Raw genomic sequence first — 24,824 nt, 5'->3', positions numbered from 1 at the left:
AGTGTGCCTGTAAATAAGTTATTAAATGGGCTGCTAATTAATACATGGTTACCATCCTTATCAATAGTGAGGTCACTTTCACATTGCTAAGGCTGTATATGTGTTAAAAAGATTGAATATAGTCCTACTAGAGTGCTACATATGTCTTTTCGACAATTCGAGGCTTTGCAGTACTTCTTGATTATTTTTTTTAAAATGTGTTGAACCTGGTAAATTTGAATTTCACAAGATTTGATCATATCTATTCATGATAATAATCTAATACATCCATTTATTTATGGGTAATACTTAGTGGTTGTGGAACAGAGATTTTGATGTTCTATGGAATAAGACTGTTTGAAAAGTGATGGCTAAATACAACCTTGTAATTTGAAGTCTTGCTTTTTATGATTGAAATTTATTTTTCATTTTTCCATTAACCAGCATTCTCTACTTACAATATCAGAAAAGTACTGTATGTATTATCTCTCTAAGTAAAATATGTAACAAAATGAATTGCAAATGCTATAGTTCTACTTACGGTAGTCATTAAGACCAGCACAGACAATTCTCCTTTATATACATTCATGCATGAAGCCGAACAAAAGATCAGAAAACTATTCCAATATTAAGTTAACAAGATAAAATATTGTTAAAAAAATACAATAAAATACAGTTTGGCCAAAACAGTTGACCACACATACAATTGTAAAAAGTCAATGAATTCCTTAGTAGAAGTCAAGAATAATTTTTAACATGTGTTCATGTGTACATACTGTATGTTACCCCGATACTTGATATTATGAAGCCTCAAAACTTTGTATCTTGTCTTGTTTTGGAAATCTCGGAGAAATATTGTATACAGTATCATTGGAGTGGAGGGTAGTTTGAGTTAGTGTACACATTCTACATAGGAATAGTCCAAATATTGGACTGGCTGTGGTCCATTGTCAGTCTCTGTCCCTGATACAGGGATTAAGTTATTGTCCAATCTATAGCAGCTCTTCCACACCATTATTAATTCCAGAATTATTGTACTGACATCTCAGGATGGCTCTAAACTCCGAGACAACTCCATTAATTTCTTTTGATTGTCTATCACCTTTAGGTTCTGCACATAGGCCCATGTGGCAGCTGGACTTCTGAAATTAATTGAATATTCTGAACCTAAAAAAACAATATAAACACATTGGTTTTAGCATATATATTATATACGTACAGTCATGTCCGAAAGTGTTGGCACTCTTGAGATTGTTCCATAGAATTAAGTATTTCTCCCAGCAAATTACTACAATTACATATTTTTTTGTTATATACAGTACAGACCAAAAGTTTGGACACACCTTCCCATTTAAAGATGTTTCTATATTTTCATGACTATTTCACACTGAAGGCATCAAAACTATGAATTAACACATGTGGAATTAGATACTTAACAAAAAAGTGTGAAACAACTAAAATTATGTCTAATATTCTAGGTTCTTCAAAGTAGCCACCTTTTGCTTTGATGACTGCTTTGCACACTCTTGGCATTCTCTTGATGAGCTTTGAGAGGTAGTCAAATGAGACCAAGACGCTGAAGCTGGAGCGGCACCGGAACAAAGTCAGGTGAATATTGAAAGTGCTGGTGGCCTGAGCAACGGAGAGGTGAGTATGTGATTTTTTTTTTTTTTTATTGCAGCAAATGGGGCAAGTGTCTGTATGGAGCATCTTGTGGGGCCATAACGTTTGTGCAGCAATATATAGGGCAAGTGTCTGTATGGAGTATCTTATGGGGCCATAACATTTGTGCAGCATTATACGGGGCAAATATATTTATGGAGCATCTTATGGGGCCATAATTAACGTTTGTGGAGCATTATATAGGGCAAGTGTCTGTATGGAGAATCTTATGGGGCCATAATCAAGGTTTGTGCAGCACTATATGGGGCAAATATCTTTATGGAGCATCTTATGTCGCCATAATCAACATTTGTGCAGCATTGTATTGGGCAAATTTGTCTATGGAGCATCTTATGGGGCCATTATTAACCTTTATGCACGATTATATGGGGCATATTTTAATATGGAGCATCTTATGGAGCCTATCATAAACGTTATGGAGCATTATATGGGACTCCTGATTCTATGGATATTCAAAAACACTTAACCTACTGATGTCTCAATTAATTTTACTTTTATTTTTATCTATTTTTATTTTTGACATTTACCAGTAGCTGCTGCATTTCCCACCCTACTAGGCTTATACTCGAGTCATTAAGTTTTCCCAGTTTTTTGTGGCAAAATTAGGGGGGTCGGCTTATACTCGGGTCAGCTTATACTCGAGTATATACGGTATGTGTATAACAAAACGTGTGTAATCGCATTAATTTTCTGGGAGAAATACTTAATTCTCTGGAACAATTTCAAGGGTGCTAACACTTTCATTCATGACTGTATATTTTTTTAATGAATTAAATCCTTGTATGATTTGGGAACATCTTATGTAAAAAGAAAAACTCTATTAATGCAGATATTTGGTTAATTTGCAGCTTAATAGCGTTCTAAGACCTTTGTTGCTGGGAGGAAATTAACCTTATTCCTTGTGGCATCCACCGGCTTAGTTATAGAGGCACGATTTCAGTCACTGCGCAATAAATAGTGAGCAGCAACTGTAACCATACCCTGGCATTATCTGATAGGTGGCTCAGCAATCATGCATCAGTCAGTGTCGGGGTATGGTCAGCGCACCCTCTCACTATGTACTGAGTGGTGACTGAAGCCGTGTCTGCCTACCACTATGATAAGAATCCTAAGGCTACTGGAAGGAAAAAAGTTAATTTCTTCCCAAATGAGGGTCTCTTAGTGAGGGCGCCAGGCAGTTTCTGAATTATATTAAATTGCCGATTAACCCCATATCACCAGGTTAATATTTTTTTTTTTTTACATGACAGGTACCCTTTAAGGCCACATTCACATACTCAGTATTTGATCAGTATTTTACATCAGTATTTTTAAGCCAAAACCAGGAGTGGGACAATTAGAGGAAAAGTATGATAGAAACATATCATAACTTCTGTATTGTTCACCCACTCCTGGCTTTGGCTTATAAATACTGATGTGAAATACTGACCAAATACTGAACATCTGAACATTTGAATGTGACCTTAGAGTGAGTATACAATGCACAGATGTGGTCATACAGTGGGGCAAAAAAGTATTTAGTCAGTCAGCAATAGTGCAAGTTCCACCACTTAAAAAGATGAGAGGCGTCTGTAATTTACATCATAGGTAGACCTCAAATATAGGAGACAAACTGAGAAAAAAAAATCCAGAAAATCACATTGTCTGTTTTTTTATCATTTTTTTTGCATATTATGGTGGAAAATAAGTATTTGGTCAGAAACAAACAATCAAGATTTCTGGCTCTCACAGACCTGTAACTTCTTCTTTAAGAGTCTCCTCTTTCCTCCACTCATTACCTGTAGTAATGGCACCTGTTTAAACTTGTTATCAGTATAAAAAGACACCTGTGCACACCCTCAAACAGTCTGACTCTAAACTCCACTATGGTGAAGACCAAAGAGCTGTCAAAGGACACCAGAAACAAAATTGTAGCCCTGCACCAGGCTGGGAAGACTGAATCTGCAATAGCCAACCAGCTTGGAGTGAAGAAATCAACAGTGGGAGCAATAATTAGAAAATGGAAGACATACAAGACCACTCATAATCTCCCTCGATCTGGGGCTCCACGTAAAATCCCACCCGTGGGGTCAGAATGATCACAAGAACGGTGAGCAAAAATCCCAGAACCACGCGGGGGGACCTTGTGAATGAACTGCAGAGAGCTGGGACCAATGTAACAAGGCCTACCATAAGTAACACACTACGCCACCATGGACTCAGATCCTGCAGTGCCAGACGTGTCCCACTGCTTAAGCCAGTACATGTCCGGGCCCGTCTGAAGTTTGCTAGAGAGCATTTGGATGATCCAGAGGAGTTTTGGGAGAATGTCCTATGGTCTGATGAAACCAAACTGGAACTGTTTGGTAGAAACACAACTTGTCGTGTTTGGAGGAAAAAGAATACTGAGTTGCATCCATCAAACACCATACCTACTGTAAAGCATGGTGGTGGAAACATCATGCTTTTGGGCTGTTTCTCTGCAAAGGGGCCAGGACGACTGATCCGGGTACATGAAAGAATGAATGGGGCCATGTATCGTGAGATTTTGACTGCAAACCTCCTTCCATCAGCAAGGGCATTGAAGATGAAACGTGGCTGGGTCTTTCAACATGACAATGATCCAAAGCACACCGCCAGGGCAACGAAGGAGTGGCTTCGTAAGAAGCATTTCAAGGTCCTGGAGTGGCCTAGCCAGTCTCCAGATCTCAACCCTATAGAAAACCTTTGGAGGGAGTTGAAAGTCCGTGTTGCCAAGCGAAAAGCCAAAAACATCACTGCTCTAGAGGAGATCTGCATGGAGGAATGGGCCAACATACCAACAACAGTGTGTGGCAACCTTGTGAAGACTTACAGAAAACGTTTGACCTCTGTCATTGCCAACAAAGGATATATTACAAAGTATTGAGATAAAATTTTGTTTCTGACCAAATACTTATTTTCCACCATAATATGCAAATAAAATGTTAAAAAACAGACAATGTGATTTTCTGGATTTTTTTTTCTCAGTTTGTCTCCCATAGTTGAGGTCTACCTATGATGTAAATTACAGACGCCTCTCATCTTTTTAAGTGGTGGAACTTGCACTATTGCTGACTGACTAAATACTTTTTTGCCCCACTGTAATTACCGGTACCTCTTTTACTTATTTATTTTACTCACTTATACGGCACCAATAATCTACAGCACTTTACAGATCTTGTCATCCCTAATGGGACTCACTATCTAAACTCCCTATCAGTATGTCTTTGGCATGTGAGAGGAAACCCACATAAACCCCAGAAGAACATACACATTCCTTGCAGATTGTGTCCTTGGTTGGATCTGAACCCAGCACTGCAAAGCGACCGTGCTAGCCGCTAACGTTCTTTGACCAAAGTTTTTAGCGGATATTTATCATTACCTTTATGCCAATTTTCTAAAAATGCACTCCAGAAATCTAAACAAGCTTAGCAAGCGTGCGACTCCTACTAAATTTCCCCAATTATTCCAATGTGATGGGTTAAGCCCTTATGGAAGGACTACAGATAAATTGAATGTTTACTCCCATACTCGCTCTTTGAACCAGACTCCCAGGAGAACATTTTGTAATCAGCCTATTGGAGGGGTGTCAAACTCATTTTCATCAAGGGCCACATCAGCATTATAAGTGACTTCAAAGGGCCACTTGTAGTTGTAAGGGCTCATGCAGACATCCATGCAACACGGTTTGCGCATGGACTGCAATGCACAGAATGGCCAGGGCTAGAAGAAAGCTGTCCCTGAGTAGTAGGGCTATAAGACAGCTGTCCCTAGGTAGCAGGGCTATAAGACAGCTGTGCCTTTGGTAGCAGGACTATAAGAGCACTGTCCCTGGGTAGGGAAGTTACAAGCGCTGTCCCTAAGTAATAGGGCTAAGAGGGCTGCTCCTGGGTAATGAGGATAAGAGTGCTGTTCCTAGTAGGGAAAAGAGAGTTGTTCCTGGGTAGGAGGGCTAATAGAGCTTTCCCTGGGTAGTAGGGCAAAGAAAGCTTTAACTGGGTACTGGGGCAAAGACAGCACCCCCTGGGTAGTAGGGCAAAGAGAGCTTTCCCTGGGTAGTAGGGCAAAGAGCTGTCCCTGGGTAGGAGGCCTAATAGCGCTCTCCCTGGGTAATGGGGCTAAGTGATCTGTCCCTGGGTAGTAAGGCTAAGAGAGCTGTCCATGGGTAGTAAGGCTAACAGAAATGTCCCTGGGTAGTAGAGCTAAAAGTGCTGTCACTGGGTAGTAGAGCTAAGGGAGATGTCCCTGGGTAGTAGAGGTAAAAGAGCTGTTCCTGGGTAGTAGAGCTAAGAGAGCTGTCCATGGATAGTAGGGCTAACAGGGATGCTGGCTGACTGTGATCATTGCATTCACTGTTTATCCAGGCTGACTGTGATCATTGCATTCACCGTTTGTCCAGGCTGACTGTGGTCACTGCATTTACCGTTTGTGCTGGCTGACTGTGATTACTGCGCTCACCGTTTGTGCAGGCTGACTGTGATTACTCCGTACACCGTTTGTGCATGCTGACTGTGATCACTGTGCTCACCATTTGTGCAGGCTTACTGCGTTCACGGTGTACACTGTTCACTCTGACAAAGATTGTACCTGCTTCCTGTGCTGGCGCCGTCCCCTCTTTTTAACTCTCTGCTCAGATTCATAGATCGCATCAGCTTCCTTTGTCATCTCTGCCCCCTCTGCTAAGCACTGGCTGTTTCGACATAGAATGCATCCAGTACTTAGTTGTGGAGGTGCCACCAGCACATTGGGCTCTGCCATCGAAGATTTTGAGCTCCCGTGCACAATGCAACACTGCTCCGACCGGCTCTCTGCTTTCTCTATATTGATAGCTGATCGGAGCAGTGTTAAAGTGCGTCCTGGCTTCTCGGGCCGCACAGAATGACAAGGCCAGTAGGACTTGAGTTTGACACTTAAGGCTTATTGAATAAGGAGCCTTCCAAAATATACATCTCCACTAAATTAACACTAGGAGGTGCAATTACTTCTTGTCCCAAAGCGGAAAAAGAAGAAAAACTCCTTTTCGCGTGATCACTCTCAGAATGTGTGCAAGTCCCAAAAAATGATAAATCATGCCATGCAGTGTTTGACTCAACTTTGAAAGAACTTTCACAGTTTGAGTGGCTGAGGTGGATCATGTAATATAAGCCTGAATCAGAGTCATAATGCTGGATCGCTGAAATTCAAAGTTCATTAGACCAGTGGTTGGGTCTAATTTTCAGCTATATTAGGGCCATATATAAATGAGGCCTTACTATTTTCTTCCACAAAACAGAAAGTGATTCTCTTTAGTTTGTTTACTGTAGATCAATTATCACCTGCCCTGAGGTGAATGTACCAGATGTGACATTACCTGGAAGGGCTTGTGTACTTACTGTAAAAATCTCTGTTAGAATGTTTGTATAATCCTACTATTAAAAACATTTTTTTCAAAATAGAGTGAAAGAGCTCATAAGTCCAAGTGTATTCAGGTATTCAGTCTGTTCACCAAAGATTGACTGACAGCTGCAGCTTATACAGAGCAGTGTGAGATCTTGGAAGTAGATGGACTCTGAGAGTTGGACAAGTCTGCTCTCCTATTAATCAAAACAGTGCAGAAAATATTGTGCCACTGGACACATAATTTAAGTCCAGAGTGTTCATGAGGCTAGCAATGCTGTTTAACTATTTGGCTGTTGTGTAATTCCATACACAGCAGTCCACAAATTACATTAGTGATGTTTCCTATAAAAACATCATCCAGTCCCATGAATGTACAGACAAAATACAGAGAACATGTCTATATTTTACACTTATTCTACATTGCACAATGAAAATCAATAATAGGAGACTTACATGTGGATACCCGAACATGAGTGGCTTCCTCAAGAATATGTAGTGGTCGTGACCGGAGAGGAGAAAGAGGAACTGCAAATAATAAACACTTACATGACAAACTGGTCACAAAGATATAATGTTATGCTCTATTGTTCCTATATTTTTAATCCGTTTTTGCCTCTACCAAATTATGGCTGGATTTACATCTTGTCATGGTTTGTCTGGGTCGGTTCTTCAAGGGGTAATTCCTGTAGCCTCACACTGATCCTGGGTGGACTTTTTATAGCCTCTATCTGCGAGTTTCCTTTGTCAGTGATACTTCCGACCTTGGCTAAGTGTGTTGACCCCTGAGTGTGTTTTGTGCCGTGTGCTGGTTTGCCTGGTTTCTTGGTTTTTGACTCGGTCTGTTCTCTGGATACTGTTTGTTGGATTCCGTCTCTGTACTTTCTCTGTCCATTTGGCATTGACCTCTGCTTGGCCGCCCCTACTATCCCCTCTGTCTGTACCCCTTGGTAGTTCTGTCCTTTAGTTACCTTTCTATGAGTTTTTGTCAGCTCCTATGCCACGCCCCCCCCCCCCAGCAGTCAGGTGATTCGGGTCCTGTCAGGCCTGAAACAATCTCCCTCCAATCTCGCTTGCCCTGCGTTCCTGGGAGCCTGTGGCTCTCTTGAGGTCCTGTCTTCACGAGAGACTGCATCGGTGAGTGTCACTTTCAACTCCCTCTGTGATAGTATCACTGACCACTAAGTTATTTCTGTTTCACTGCTGAGTTAGGGGCACGTGTTGTGGGGAGGGTTATGGATCCCATACAGTCTTTATCTGAACAGATGAAAATGTCACTGAGACTGTGCAGGGGGTTTGTCTTCTGGTCTTTTCATCATCCCAAGAGACCTTTGCGGCCCAGCGGCGGAACTCAGTACAGAACCACTTGGCTAAGTGCTTCCCCTGACAGACACTCATCACCATGTCCTCTGCCAATCGCACTCGGTCAGGCTCATCATATATGTTCCCGAGGGCCTGTCAAAGTGGCTGCAGGATGCCCTGGCATTACACCCCCCACCAAACTCTCTCAAGGAAGCCATGACTCAGGCCGTCCGGATGGACCGCAGGTTGCGAGCCAGGGGGGTGATGCAGGTGGAGACTCAGTTGTTTCCCAGTGGAAAAGAGACTGTTCCTGAGCCCATGGAAGTAGGCGCTCTCACCTGAAAGTAAAAGGAGAGAAAACGCCAGTGGGAAAAGCAGTTATGCTTTTACTGCGGTGTAGCTGGACATTGGAAGGAGTGTCCTTCCTGCCCATCGTCGACCCGTCAGCGGGAAATGACTAGGTCGGGGTAGTTATTGAGGAGACTACTCAGACTCGCAATTACATTTTTCCTCATTTTGTAAGGTGTTGCTTCAGGTGTAACTGTTAGTGGACGGTTTTTTTTTTCTCTACAGCGTTTGTGGACTGCAGGTCATCCATCAATTTGATTGACTCCCAATTGGTCACACGCTGCAAGATAGGGACAGCTAGGCTCTAGACCCCAATCAAGGTGGTGGTCATTGATTCCTCCCCCCTCACGAGAGAGGGAATTCTATTTATGTCTGATTTGTTTTTGCTCAGAGTGGGCGCTGCGCACGAGGAAATTTAAGTTGGTTAGTTCTGGACAATTTGCCAGCGGGGTTGGTGTTGGGCATGCCTTGGATACAACGCCATAACCCAGTTATTAATTGGAAAATAGGGGAGATTGTTCAATGGGGGTCTAATTGTTCTTAATTATGTTATAAATCTGCACTGTTGGTTGAACCTGAAAAATCTGTGTCTGTGCCATCTGTTGAGCTGAAAGGTATTCCAGAGTACCTGATAGACTTCGAAGATGTGTTCTCAGAAAGCGAGGCCGAGATGTTGCCGCCACATAGACCTTTTGATTGCGCCATCGAGTTAGTCTCCGGGGCTAAACTACCTAAAGCCCATCTGTTTAATTTGTCTGGCCCGGAGTGCTTAGCTATGAAAGATTATATTGCAGAAAGTCTTTGCAAGGGACATATATGCAGCGCCCCAGGGTTCTGGTCGTTGCAGTAATATTATTCTCCTCTAGGGGGGAGTGATGTTACGTTTGAAGGTAATAAAGGAGATCTCTTTACCAGGTATCACAAACAGGCAACACAATTCATACTCCAGTCCACCAGGGGGAGCTACAGTATGCTCCTATTTGTTAGGGCACTCTTCGTAATTAGGTAAAACTAATAGTCTGGATAGGAAGTTAGGCAGAAGCTGGCTGGGCTTCACCCAGTTAGCTGCTATCTGAGCTCTGCTCAGGTAGTTGGTCCCTGACAGGGGTGGGATCCTGTCAGAAGCCTAGACAGAAGGCCACGGAGCTGCGCTTGCCCCACATGCGGCAGCTCCAGAGAAAGAGACACGAACAGCAAACTGTATTGTAGAGGGTGAGAAACGAAGTCTTAGCAAAAGGAGTGGAAACCAGAAGGAGTTCTTCCCTACATAGGCTGCCTCCTTCTGAGGTGCAGGATCCGGTAGGTGGAACACCGAGGGAGAAACAGTCCTTTATGCCTTGCTCCAGAGACCGGCAGGACAGCTAATTTCAAGTTACTGATCCGCACTATACCCAGGAGGCACGGTGGCAACTTGTGGGGGCTGGGGCGTGCTAGAGTCACTGTAAAAAGCCTCAGGCCACCAGTCATATGGGTTTGTCCTATCCAACTGGGGGACAGAGAGAGACAACATCTAGAACATCTACAATAGTTGTGAGGACCTTATGAGATGCTCTGCAGTAAGGTACTACAACACCCAGGCGCTAGAGGAAGGCTACTGATTTCCACCTGGATAAGGGGACTCTGGATTTGCATCCAAACTGACTGGACTCTGCCTGCTCTGTGATCTGTGCTCTGGACTGTGGATGCTGAAGCTTTCAGTAAAAGGTAAAGAGACTGCAACCTTGTGTCCTTGTTCTTCACTGCGCCTCACACCATCCACCATCTACACTCTGGGAAGCCCTGGGGACACACTTCACCTGTGGGAAGGTATACCATCTAGCTGCCATAACATCACCCCAGCGGACCCCTAAGCAGCGTTGGTCATCCTGACCGAATACCACAGGTGGCGTCACGAACCTTTCCCCTTTAAAGACCTTTCCCTTTTACAACGGACTTCCCGAGGGCCATGGACCGGGTCAGCCACCATGACATCCCCCTTGAGAACCGAAGGACCTGGTACCGAGTACCCCACTGCCCTACGGGGACGCTCCATATACGTCCCTCTGTCTCACTTGTGGCAGTGAGGTTCTGTTTTGAAAAAAAAAGCTGGCGGTTTACGTCCCTGTTTCATCTTTCATGAACTTAATAAAGATAACAGTTCGGAATATGTATCCCCTTCCGTTGATTCCTGATTTATGTAACCAACTATCAGGGGCTGAATGGTTCGCCAAACTGAATCTTCCAGGAGCATATAATTTGATAAGGGTCTGGGAGGGGGACGAATGGAAAACTGCGTACCTCATGTCCGAGGGACTTTTTTAAAATGTAGTCATGCCATTTGGGTTGATTGTGTCCTGTGAGGGTTTTTGGATGGACCCCAAGAAGGTGCAGGCTATTGCTGATTGGGTGCAACCCCGAGATCTTAAAGGGCTCCAGAGCTTCTTGGGGTTTGCCAATTATTGCCATAAATTTATTCTGGGGTTTTCGCAGGTGGTCAAACCTCTAACAGATTTAACATGAAAAGGTGCAGATGTGAAAAATTGGTCCTCGCCCGCAAAAGAGGCCTTTACTGCTCTAAAGAAATGCTTTACTACCGCCCCAGTTTTGGTACAGCCAGATCCGTCCAAACCATTTATTGTGGAAGTGGACGCCTCTGAGGTGGGGGTGGGTGCTGTGCTGTCCCATGGGACTGTCACTCTAACTAACCTCAGGCCGTGTGGATTTTTTCCAGGAAGTTCTCTGCTGCCGAAAGGAATTACGATGTAGGCAATAGAGAGCTTCTTGCGGTCAAATTGGAGTTTGAAGAATGGAGGCACTTTTTGGAGGGGGCCAGTCCCCTGGTCACCGTAATTACCGACCATAAAAATTTATCTTATATCTAGTCTGCTAAAAGACTAATGCCCAGACAGGCCTGTTGGTTGCTTTTTTTCTCCCGTTTTCAGTTTACTATTACGTTTCGTCCAGGGTCAAAGAATATCAAGGCGGATGCCTTATCTCACAGTTTTCATCCGGTGTCTCCCCCTGAGCCACCGTCCTTCATTCCTGAGGTGGTGTTGGTAGGGGTCTCGTCTGAGTTGGAACGGGAGATTGAGGGGGCCCAGTTTCTGGCTCCTGCTGCCAAGCCAGGGGGTAATTTGTTTGTCCCATTGCAGCTTCGGCTTAAACTCCTGCTGGAGTTTCATGAAATCAAGCTTAGGGCTCACCCTGGTATCTCGGCCACGCGCCTGGCGGTGGCTAAGATCTTTTGGTGGCCTACTCTAAGTTCTGATATTAAAAGGTTCATTTCTGGTGTGGGGTCTGCACTAGTTCTAAAAACTCACACAGCCAGCCGGCTGGGGAACTTATGCCCTTGGCAGTTCCCGAAAAGCCATAGACTCACTTGTCCATAGACTTTATTACCAGTCTTCCCCTGTCTAGGGGCAGTATGGTGATATGTAGGCTTGAGCGAAACGGATCGGACAAATTCAAAAGTCGCCGACTTTTGGCAAAGTCGGGTTTCATGAAACCCGACCCGATCCTAGTGTGGGATCGGCCATGCGGTCGGCGATCTTCGCGCCAAAATCGCGTTTCGTGTGACGCGTTTGGCGCCATTTTTTCAGCCAATGAAGGAGTGTGGGCAGAGTGATGACTTAGGTCTTAGGGGCGTGGACGCCTATCGCCATGTTGTCGCTTGTGCGCTGTAGCGATTTGCAATGTGTAAAACCAGCTTTTCTGTTCGGGGATGGAGGGGAGAGAGAGACTGACTTTGCATTGGGTTTCGGTCGATCCCCGACTTTTCGCCATAATCGTCCGATTTCACTCGACTCGACTTTTGAAATAGTCGGGTTTCGCGAAACCCGACTCGACCCTAAAAAAGTAAAAGTCGCTCAATCCTAGTGATATGGGTAGTGGTGGACAGGTTCTCGAAGGAGGCTCATTTTGTACCCTTTACCGAACTACCCTTAGCTGAGACTTTGTCCAGATTGTTTGTGCAGTATGTGATCCGGTTGCATGGGGCACCTCTAAATATGGTGTCTGATTGTGGGATGCAGTTTGTGGCAACGTTTTGGCATGCTTCCGGTAAGAAATTTGGATTTCTCTGTCCTTTTTGTCTGCATACCACCCAGAGAGCAATGGTGAGACGGAACGCAGTAATCATTCTCTGGAGCAGATCCTCAGATGTCTCACTTCTGCGAGACAGAATGACTGGTGTGATGTACTGCCATTGGCGGACTTCGCCTTCAATAGTCGGGTGAGCCTTTTATGATCAATTATGGATTCATTCCACATTTCGGTGAGTTTTCCCATTTGGATTCTGGGTGTCCTGGGGCTGAGGGTTCTGTTCAGCGTTTAAAGAATACGTGGGCAGAGGTCCAGCGGAATATCTCCGGGTCGCAAACGAGATATAAGTTTTTCGCTGACAGGAAAAGAACCCAGGTCCTGTGTTTCGGGTTGAGGAGAAAGTTTTGCTCTCCAAGTGAAACATTAAGTTCAAGGTTCCATCAGCCAAGTTGGGCCCCGAGTTTATTGGCCCCTATAAGATTGTGGAAAAGATCAATACAGTAGCATACAGGTTGTGTCTATGAGTCTCATTCAAGATCCCTAACGTCTTCTATAAATCACTACTAAAACCTTTAGAGGCTGTTCGGGGGGAGTCCAGGTCCGCTGCTCCTCCTGTTTTGGTTGAGGGACATATGGAATATGAGATTGATCACATCGCCGGAGGACAGGTCCTGGGTTACGGCCCGTTTGGTGCATGCAGATCGCTTGGTTCATGCATTTCATTCTAGGTATCCTGGTAAGCCTGGGGGTCCAGTGGCTCCTTGTTGAGAGGGGGTACTGTCATGGCTTGTCTGGGTCGGTTCTTCTAGGGTTAATTCCTGTAGCCTCACATTGATCCTGGGTGGACTTTTATAGCCTCCATCTGGGATATTCCTTTGTCAGTGATACTTCTGCCCTTTGCTAAGTGTGTTGACCCCTGAGTATGTTTTGTGCTGTGTGCTGGTTTGCCTGATTTCTTGGTTTTTGACTCTGTCTGCTCTCTGGATACTGTTTGTTGAATTCCGTCTCTGTACTTTCTCTGTCCATTTAGTATTGACCTCTGCTTGGCCCCTACAATCCTTACTGTCTAGTCCCTTGGTACTGTTACGCTATCCCTTGCTCTGACCCCGACATGATCTGTTTATGTCTCTGTCTGTGCCCCTTGATAGCTCTGTCCTTTAGCTACCTTTCTAGGAGTTTTCCTTCATCTCCTAGCTCCCTGGAGCTTAGGCCATGCCTCCATCAGTCAGGTGATTAAGGTCCTGTCAGGCCTGAAGCAATCTCTCTCCAGTCTCGCTTGCCCTGCGTTCCTAGGAGCCTGTGGCTCTCTCCAGGTCCTGTCTTCCCGGGAGATTGCATCAGTGAGTGTCACTTTAAACTCCCACCGTGATACATCTGATATGTTCAGTAAAGTGTCAGTCAAATAAAAGTTAACATACAGCACTGTTTGTATTATAAATTATTCAAAGCATTTTACTAAAACACTTGCAGTCCTCTTTCATTATATTCATTGTACCCAAATACAGTACACAAAAAATATGGGGGGCAAATTGGTTTCTATAAAACGCTCTCCATGCATGTGTTGTGACTGTCACATAACCACGACACATGCTTCTTTGGCGCTGAACAGCTGATAAACAGGAGCGCTCAAGGTATCCGGGTTCCCGATGCAGCTATACAGTAAGCGCTATAGCTATTCGAATAAGGAGTTATCCGAAGCTATTTGCTCATCCCTAATTGTTACCCAAACAGTTTCTATAGAGCTACCAGTCTCTGAAGCTTGGATCTCTGTGGAGATATATGTTTTCTTAACATACAATGCATCACCTCCTCTCCTTGTTATTCCTGTTTCTAATAAATAAGTTGTAGCCTTCAAGATTTGTATTCCTATCATTTGTATCATCCCACCAAATTACAGTGATGCTTATGACATCATATCTCTCTTCCTATGTTAGCAGCTCCAATTCTCCTTATTTGTCTCCCATGCTCTGTATAGACACATTTTAGTTTATAGTCAGTTTGTCTTGCTCCTCTATTCAGAATTTGTGGTCATGCAGGTCATAGGAAGCTGAATAAATTGAAACCTTTATATCTGCGATCTGATGTTTTATTTCAAAGAAATACATGTTTTCCTGTCTGTAAATGACCTCTTCCAGACTCTGGGGAGGATACTGCCTGGAAGATAACTCTGCCTCCAGTGCTTATTTTACATAGTATGTGGAAACGTTAAGTATCTGCAGCAGAAATTTTTGCACCAAAACTGTTGCAGTTTACAGTACCATCAAAATGAATTAGACTTCTGAAATCTGAAGCACACACGGCTTATTTTATCTTTGCAGCTTTGAAGCAGTTTCAAATCTGCAGCATGTCATTTCTTTCAATGTTTTTGCAACATTTTTAACCCATTCAAATGATTGGTCTAAAAATCATCAATAGTGCTTGCAAAAACGTGTCAAAAATGCATGTATTTTATGCACTATTTTCCTGCCAAGAGGATTGTTTTTGGTGCAGAACTTTCTGCTACAAATAACGTGTGCACTTACCCTTAGCCTCTGGTGGATACTATGGGACCAGGTATTACATAACTATCTATTCATCTGAATTTGAGCCATATAACATCCCATTTTCACTGCATGAACTGTAGAATGAAAAATGTCCTTTCAAAAAACACCATTGATCCCCAGCAGATCCTTTAATGCCGCGATCACCCATCGTGTCTGCTTAAAGCTTTTTTAATATCTGCCATATGTCCTCATCACATAATCCTCCCGTGTATGTATTGTCTACTAATAACAAGTCCTACAGGAAAAGATTACTGTATATGAATAGTTAATAGTATGTGAATAAATGCACGTACTGTAGCTCTGGCTGCGATAAGTGTGAAACATCTGGATAGTCTTTGCAATCATCCGCTGTGAAAATAAAATCAACAGATAAAAATACAAGTTATGTAACATACAAACAATATGCTATGACATAAGACCTATATGTATTTCCTTCAATCTTTTACTCATATCACAAGAGTAACGGCTCCACCCCTCAGTGTGTTTAGGATACTGTTATTAACGGCTCAGCCATCCAATCTGGTACAGGGGTGTGCTGAGCTGTCAGTGTGTTGATTGAGAGCTCAACTATACAATTTTAGACTGGGAGGCGCTGGCTGTCTCCAGGTGTTCACTGTCCTAGGTGATTGCCATGTTGCTTAACTGAGCTGTTTTTCCCAGACATCTTCCAGATGTACATTCAGCTACTGTGTGGTTTGTTTCCTTCGTGCCTTAAGTTCTGTTTGTAGGTCTTTCATTTCCTGACCTTGGACCTTGTTTTGACCATCTGTCTGTTTAACCCCTTCTGCTCTGATCCGCTATCCTCCTGGTATTCTGACCTCGGAACATTTCCCGACTACACTTTTTTCTCTTCCTTCTGTTTATAACATGCCCTCCTGGCTTCTGACCTTGGACTCCTTGACTATTCTGACTCACAGCTTGGCCATCATTATCAACTATAGGGATCGTGCTCATGATCGTAAGAGAATCGGGCCAAATATGCAATTGACACTCTGTTCAGAGTTTGATCATAATGTGATCCGATTCTGCTGAATGAGGAGAAAATGGTGAAAACATTTTTTAAATCTTCTCAATTCTGCTAATCTGTGGAAAGTGGACTGCACTAAGATGTCATCCAAGTGCAGTCCGATGATTTCCATGCACTCATTCAATATATATGTAAAGAGGGGTGCACTAATTGAGAAAAAATAAAGAAAGAAGAGGGGTGTGCTCTACCTAGTCTACAGTATATATGGCAAATACATGAGCAAGAGAAAAAAGATATACTAAATGGGGTAGGCACAGCCACAAATATATGAGTGAGTATCAAAAGATCCTTTATTATCACCTCACAAAATACCATAAAAACATTTAAAATACATGAAAAAAGCAAGAATTCACACCCCCACTCATGGGTTAAGGTCAAACCCTGAGCCCTGGAACAATCATAACAACAATGCCATTTATGGGATTTTATTGTATTGTTAAACATTTATTCATGCTTTCCACATTTATATACTTTCTATTGGATAAAACATATTAACATGCATACCTTTTTCTTCAGTTTGGGACCCTCTACGCAAACAAAGTCTTATTTAATATATTCCACCTGTTGTTTCTGTGGATTTTACATATTCTTTATCCCCCATCCACTTACTCTGGGCACATGCCTGCATATACTTATCCTTTATTCATTTCCCTTCCTCCCTTTGGCTGGTACCAGCACTCGTGATCTTTCCCTCCCCTACTCTTCTCGCCGTCCACAACAGCGCATGCGCAACGCGACTTTGGATTGAATCGCGGTGTTAGCACGTGCAGTCACCACCATGCACACTTCCGCTTTTGTATTGAATCATGCAGACAGTGTACCCTCCTCCATTCCTGGTGCATCTGATCTCTGACATAGCGGTATGTAATTAAGACTATTCTCTGGGATATTTAATCCTGATGTATCTACCTCCAGGCCACTTCCCCTGACGAAGCTGCTGCGGCAGCGATATGGGTGGGGCCTGTCCTTCACACCCCCCTCTCCTTAGGGCTATCATACCTGGGTTTCCCATTTGGGAACTTTATCCCTTTGAGCCTTGTTTTGGATCATTCTCTTGTGCACATCTCTGGGTCGTTCGACTTATTCAGCAGTCGCAAGCACATGCGACTCTGGACTATGACTTTACCACTCAGTAACATCCAGGTCGTATTTTTGCTGGATCATATTGTGTGTCTTTTTGGCTATTTATCTTACAATATACAGTGCCTACAAGTAGTATTCAACCCCCTGCAGATTTAGCAGGTTTAATAAGATGCAAATAAGTTAGAGCCTTCAAACTTCAAACAAGAGCAGGATTTATTAACAGATGCATAAATCTTACAAACCAAAAAGTTTTGTTGCTCAGTTAAATTTTTATAAATTTTAAACATAAAAGTGTGGGTCAATTATTATTCAACCCCTAGGTTTAATATTTTGTGCAATAACCTTTGCTTGCAATTACAGCTAATAATCGTCTTTTATAAGACCTGATCAGGCCGGCACAGGTCTCTGGAGTTATCTTGGCCCACTCCTCCATGCAGATCTTCTCCAAGTTATCTAGGTTCTTTGGGTGTCTCATGTGGACTTTAATCTTGAGCTCCTTTCACAAGTTTTCAATTGGGTTAAGGTCAGGAGACTGACTAGGCCACTGCAACACCTTGATTTTTTGCCTCTTGAACCAGGTCTTGGTTTTCTTGGCTGTGTGCTTTGGGTCATTGTCTTGTTGGAAGATGAAATGATGACCCATCTTAAGATCCTTGATGGAGGAGCGGAGCTTCTTGGCCAAAATCTCCAGGTAGGCCGTGCTATCCATCTTCCCATGGATGCGGACCAGATGGCCAGGCCCCTTGGCTGAGAAACAGCCCCACAGCATGATGCTGCCACCACCATGCTTGACTGTAGGGATGGTATTCTTGGGGTCGTATGCAGTGCCATCCAGTCTCCAAACGTCACGTGTGTGGTTGGCACCAAAGATCCCGATCTTGGTCTCATCAGACCAGAGAACCTTAAACCAGTCAGTCTCAGAGTCCTCCAAGTGATCATGAGCAAACTGTAGACGAGCCTTGACATGACGCTTTGAAAGTAAAGGTACCTTACGGGCTCATCTGGAACGGAGACCATTGCGGTGGAGTACGTTACTTATGGTATTGACTGAAACCAATGTCCCCACTGCCATGAGATCTTCCCGGAGCTCCTTCCTTGTTGTCCTTGGGTTAGCCTTGACTCTTCGAACAAGCCTGGCCTCGGCACGGGAGGAAACTTTCAAAGGCTGTCCAGGCCGTGGAAGGCTAACAGTAGTTCCATAAGCCTTCCACTTCCAGATGGTGCTCCCAACAGTGGAGACAGGAAGGCCCAACTCCTTGGAAAGGGTTTTGTACCCCTTGCTAGCCTTGTAACCCTCCACGATCTTGTCTCTGATGGCCTTGGAATGCTCCTTTGTCTTTCCCATGTTGACCATGTATGAGTGCTGTTCACAAGTTTGGGGAGGGTCTTAAATAGTCAGAAAAGGCTGGAAAAAGAGATAATTAATCCAAACATGTGAAGCTCATTGTTCTTTGTGCCTGAACTACTTCTTAATACTTTAGGGGAACCAAACAGAATTCTGGTGGGTTGAGGGGTTGAATAATAAATGACCCTCTGAAAAGACTTTTCACAATTTAAAAAAAAAAATAAACAAAGAAATAACATTCTTTTTTGCTGCAGTGCATTTCACACTTCCAGGCTGATCTACAGTCCAAATGTCACAATGCCAAGTTAATTCCAAATGTGTAAACCTGCTAAATCTGCAGGGGGTTGAATACTACTTGTAGGCACTGTATACTAGTAGGGGTATTTAATCCCCATGGGCCGTTGATATACAAATCTCTGTTAGGGCTGAATACTTATACTACTTGGATTAATATGTTGGTGCACATAGGGATCTAGCATGTAACTGCATACACAATATTGTTCATGTTATTTACATTGTTGTTATGATTGTTCCAGGCCTCAGGGTTTTACCTTAACCTATGAGTGGGGGTGTGAGTTCTTGCTTTTTTCATGTATATTAAAGGGAACCTGTCACCTGAATTTGGCGGGATCAGTTTTCGGTCATATGGGCGAAGTTTTCGGGTGTTTGATTCCTTACCCGCTGGCTGCATGCTGGCCACAATATTGGATTGAAGTTCATTCTCTGTCCTCCGTAGTACACGTCTGCGCAAGACAATCTTGCCTTGCGCACACGCAGTATGCTTTGCCCAACTGCGGGCAAAGCTGAAAAGCATTAGCGCGCATGCGCCGGCGTACTATGTCCCGGAACACAGCAAAATACTTCTGGGACATAGTGCACCGGCGCATGCGCACTAATGCTTTTCGGCTTTGCCCGCAGTTGGGCAAAGTATACTGCGTGTATGCAAGGCAAGATTGTCTTGCGCAGGTGTGTACTACGGAGGACAGAGAATGAACTTCAATCCAATATTGTGGCCAGCATCCAGCCAGTGGGTAAGGAAAGGGTGAATCAAACACCCGAAAACTCCGCCCATATGACCGAAAACCGGTCCCGCAAAATTCAGGTGACAGGTTCCCTTTAAATGTTTTTATGGTATTTTGTGAGGTGATAATAACGGATCTTTTGATACTCATATATTTGTGGTTGTGCCTACCACATTTAGTCTATCTTTTTTCTCTTCCATGCACTCATTGATTTGCATGGCCAAGTAGGATAAGAATATAGAAATATATGAAAAATAAAATGTAAACGTTGCAAAAAAACATACTGTATATGTAACAAACAAAACAGTAGGTCATTTTCCGATCATACATTCCTTTTTATTTATTTTTTATATGTGCTATATACAGTTAGGTTCATATATTTTTGGACAGAGACAACATTTTTCTAATTTTGGTTATAGACATTACCACAGTGAATTTTAAACAAAACAATTCAGATGCAGTTGAAGTTCAGACTTTCAGCTTTCATTTGAGGGTATCCACATTAAAATTGGATGAAGGGTTTAGGAGTTTCAGCTCCTTAACATGTGCCACCCTGTTTTAAAAGGGGCCAAAAGTAATTGGACAATTGACTCCAAGGCTATTTCATGGACAGGTTTGGGCAATCCCTTCGTTGTGTCATTCTCAATTAAGCAGATAAAAGGCCTGGGGTTGATTTGAGGTGTGGTGCTTGCATTTGGAAGGTTTTGCTGTGAAGTAAACATGCGGTCAAAGGAGCTCTCCATGCTGGTGAGATAAGCCATCCTTAAGCTGTGAAAACAAAAAAAAACCATCCGAGAAATTGCTACAATATTAGGAGTGGCAAAATCTACAATTTGGTACATCCTGAGAAAGAAACAAAGTACTGGTGAACTCATCAACGCAAAAAGACCTGGGCGCCCACGGAAGATAGCAGTGGTGGATGATCGCAGAATAATCTCCATGGTGAAGAGAAACCCCTTCAAAACAGCCAACCAAGTGAACAACACTCTCCAGGAGGTCGGCGTATCAATATTCAAATCTACCATAAAGAGAAGACTGCATGAAAGTAAATACAGGAGGTTCACTGCACGGTGCAAGCCACTCATAAGCATCAAGAATAAAAAGGCTAGACTGGACTTTGCTAAAAAACATCTAAAAAAGCCAGCACAGCTCTAGAAGAACATTCTTTGGACAGATGAAACCAAGATCAACCTCTACCAGAATGATGGAAAGAGAAAAGTATGGCGAAGGTGTAGTGCTGCTCATGATCCAAAGCATACCACATCATCTGTAAAACACGGCGGAGGCAGTGTGATGGCTTGGGCATGCATGGCTGCCAGTGGCACTGGGTCACTAGTGTTTATTGATGATGTGACACAGGACAGAAGCAGCCGAATGCTCAGTTCCAGACAAATGCAGCCAAACTGATTGGTCGTCGTTTCATACTACAGATGGGCAATTACCCAAAACATAAAGCCAAAGCAACCCAGGTGTTTATTAAAGCAAAGAAGTGGAATATTCTTGAATGGCCAAGTCAGTCACCTGATCTCAACCCAATTGAGCATGCATTTCACTTGTTAAAGACTAAACTTCAGACAGAAAGGCCCACAAACAAACAGTAACTGAAAACCACCGCAGTGAAGGCCTGGCAGAGCATCAAAAAGGAGGAAACACAGCGTCTGGTGATGACCATGATTCAAGACTTCAGGCAGTCATTGCCAACAAAGGGTTTTCAACCAAGTACTAAAAATGAACATTTTATTTAAAATTATTTAATCTGTCCAATTACTTTTGGTCCCTTTAAAAACAGGGCGGCACATGTTAAGGAGCTGAAACTCCTAAACCCTTCATCCAATTTTAATGTGGATACCCTGAAATGAAAGCTGAAAGTTGGAACTTCAACTGCATCTGAATTGTTTTGTTTAAAATTCATTGTAGTAATGTCTATAACCAAAATTAGAAAAATATTGTCTCTGTCCAAATATATATGGACCTAACTGTATGTGAATTGTTTAGAATTGATTACTAACTTACCATCTTTTCAAAGTTCACTAGGTTGTCCAAAGTGCTTCTATTACCCTCATGGATAAATGTAAGGTCTGTAAAATAATCAACAATAACCATAATGTATTCTAGTGCACGGGTATGCTCACACGCATTTTTGCTGTGTATTTTACATCGCACATTTGATGCGTAAAATACACCGCATTTTACAGTCCCAAATTATTCAATTACATTTCTGAAATCTCAGATATGCACTATGTGTATTTTTAACCTTGCTGTGTCCTTGCCAGGACACAGCAAATAAATTATTCAGTGCTTTTCACCCATTCAAAGGAAAGGTTGAAAAATGGAAGTAAAAACGTTTTAAAAAAATGCAATGTGTGAACAGTCCCCTACACTTTTGCGGAAGTATGGCCATAACAAAAATGTTCAGGGAAAGCAGGGACAGATCCCGCGTTGCAGTCAGTATTTTTCTGGGTGCTGCTGATTGTATCAGAAACTGAAGCAGAGCTTTTATGGGGCAATATCATCTAGTATATGACATAGCACTGGTGAAAGAAAACAGTTCACCACCAGCATGCAGCATATCGTCACATGAAGGTCACGCTTTATTTCGGTTTGCATGCAATATGGATCACAAGTATGCCTGGTCCCAGATCTATTGCTGTGCCCATATTATTCTGCAAAATAGTATGGGAAATTATCACTCCTGTACTGTAGTCTCCAGGATGTAAAGAGAGTGACTCAGTACATCTTACTCTGGTCGTAAGAACACGTGACCACTGCAGCCAATCACTGCACTGATAAGCTGCGAGAAATCACATGTCCGTCCACTGGAAGAGGAAGTACAGAAACTGAACAGGAACCTGGGCAGCATCTTAGGAAGAGCAGAGAAGGATCAGCTAGGTGAGTGTGAATTATGTTTTAAAGATTGGTGGATAGTTTAAAAAACAAGGGTTAAAACCCCTTTAACTATAATATTTTTACACACATTTTATATATATATATATATATATATATATATATATACTGTATATATATATATATTTTTTTTTATTTATTTTTTTTTAAGTATGCATTATTTAGTTATTGGCCACTTTAAGTCAAGACTTCTCATAATACCTTTCAAAATAAGAGGAAGAAAAGGAATGAGAGGAGGGCTGAGCTTGGCTACTGCCAGTCTGTAGGCTCTATGATTCCAAGACGGGTCCTGCAACAAGAAATACACAGTATTAATTGAAACTTAGTTTTATAAGATTATTAATTCATTGGTTTTATATAGAAGTGATCTATGTGATATAAGGCTATGCTCACACGTTGCATTTTTGATGCATTTATTTAATGCAAATTTTCAGCTGCTTTTTAGGGTATGTGTCCACGTGCAGGAAACGCTGCGTGTCTGACGCTGCATAGAGCCGCAGCGTCAGACACGCAGCGTCCAGATGTTACAGCATAGTGGAGGGGATTTCACGAAATCCCGTCTCCACTATGCGTGGTAACACGCACGCGGCGGCCCTGCGACTCCGGACATGCTGCACGTCTTTTCAGATCGCAGCATGTCCGTATATCTTGCGGCGACGCTGCGTCGCCGCAAGATATAGCACAGGGCCCTATGGTGGGGAGCGATGATCCCGGATGTGTGCTATGAACACATCCGGCATCATCGCGTCCCAGAAAGGGGGCGGGGCTTACCGCAGAACGGCTAAGCCGCTCCGGCGATACCGCCGGCCATCCTGAAAGTGGACACATACCCTTACAGTCCCAGCAAAGTCTATGAGATTTCCAAAATCTCATGCACACACCTTTGGTTTTTTTGTTCACAGTATTTTGTGCAATACCTTGGTTTCTGCGAAATGCAGCTTGATACTTCTTTCAGCGTTTTTCACCCATTGAAAGCAATGGTTAATACAAAAAAAAGCTGAAAAAAACACTGCAAAAACGCAGGTATCAGTTTTTGCTGTGTTTTTTTTTTTAGCTAAAACCTGATGAAGTAGAATCAGATTTTTTTTTTATGCACTAAACTTTATCAGCATGCAGAATAAACAAATGTATCATGAGTCATGACCGAAACGCAGAAAAAAACACCAAAAACGCAGCAAAAAACGGAACAAAGGCTATGCAAAACCTGCTTTTTTGAAACAATTTTCTTACTGCCAAGAGAGCAGGTTTTGCCAACATACATGTTAAAAAACAGACATACTTTATCATGCATACATTTCCTTCAGATTTTTTTGTTAACAATGTTAAAAAGTGCAGTTGTCCAAAATGGCAAAAAATGTGATGTGAAACAGGCCTTTAACCCCTTCATGACCCAGCCTATTTTGACCTTAAAGACCTTGCCGTTTTTTGCAATTCTGACCAGTGTCCCTTTATGAGGTAATAACTCAGGAACGCTTCAACGGATCCTAGCGGTTCTGAGATTGTTTTTTCGTGACATATTGGGCTTCATGTTAGTGGTAAATTTAGGTCAATAAATTCTGCGTTTATTTGTGATAAAAACGGAAATTTGGCGAAAATTTAGAAAATTTCGCAATTTTCACAATTTGAATTTTTATTCTGTTAAACCAGAGAGTTATGTGACTCAAAATAGTTAATAAATAATATTTCCCACATGTATACTTTACATCAGCACAATTTTGGAAACAAAATTTTTTTTTGCTAGGAAGTTATAAGGGTTTAAATTTGACCAGCGATTTCTCATTTTTACAACGAAATTTACAAAACCATTTTTTTTAGGGACCACCTCACATTTGAAGTCAGTTTGAGGGGTCTATATGGCTGAAAATACCCAAAAGTGACACCATTCTAAAAAATGCACCCCTCAAGGTACTCAAAACCACATTCAAGAAGTTTATTAACCCTTCAGGTACTTCACAGCAGCAGAAGCAACATGGAAGGAAAAAATGAACATTTAACATTTTAGTCACAAAAATTATCTTTTAGCAACAATTTTTTTATTTTTCCAATGGTAAAAGGAGAAACTGAACCACGAAAGTTGTTGTCCAATTTGTCCTGAGTACTCTGATACCTCATACAGTGGGGCAAAAAAGTATTTAGTCAGTCAGCAATAGTGCAAGTTCCACCACTTAAAAAGATGAGAGGCGTCTGTAATT

General features: G+C 42.6%; 1 protein-coding gene across 1 annotated transcript in view; it reads right to left on the bottom strand.

The window, feature by feature from the left end:
* Positions 1–362: 362 nt before the first annotated feature.
* The window catches only part of RAPGEF3 (Rap guanine nucleotide exchange factor 3), a 158,440-nt gene continuing 133,978 nt past the window's right edge, over positions 363–24,824 (bottom strand). Inside the window, exons 24-28 of the mRNA XM_069758690.1 lie at positions 22,834–22,921; positions 21,742–21,806; positions 15,545–15,599; positions 7,495–7,566; positions 363–1,146 (exon numbers count right to left, since the gene is read on the bottom strand). Coding sequence (XP_069614791.1) covers positions 1,025–1,146; positions 7,495–7,566; positions 15,545–15,599; positions 21,742–21,806; positions 22,834–22,921 — 402 coding nt within the window. The 3' untranslated portion in view covers positions 363–1,024. The remainder of the gene's footprint in view (positions 1,147–7,494; positions 7,567–15,544; positions 15,600–21,741; positions 21,807–22,833; positions 22,922–24,824) is intronic.

This window comes from Ranitomeya imitator, chromosome 3 (genome assembly GCF_032444005.1).
Source record: "Ranitomeya imitator isolate aRanImi1 chromosome 3, aRanImi1.pri, whole genome shotgun sequence".
In the NCBI taxonomy this organism is placed as follows: domain Eukaryota; kingdom Metazoa; phylum Chordata; class Amphibia; order Anura; family Dendrobatidae; genus Ranitomeya; species Ranitomeya imitator.
The sequence above is the reverse complement of the archived record's forward strand: the minus strand, read 5'-3'. Positions and strand labels throughout refer to the sequence as shown.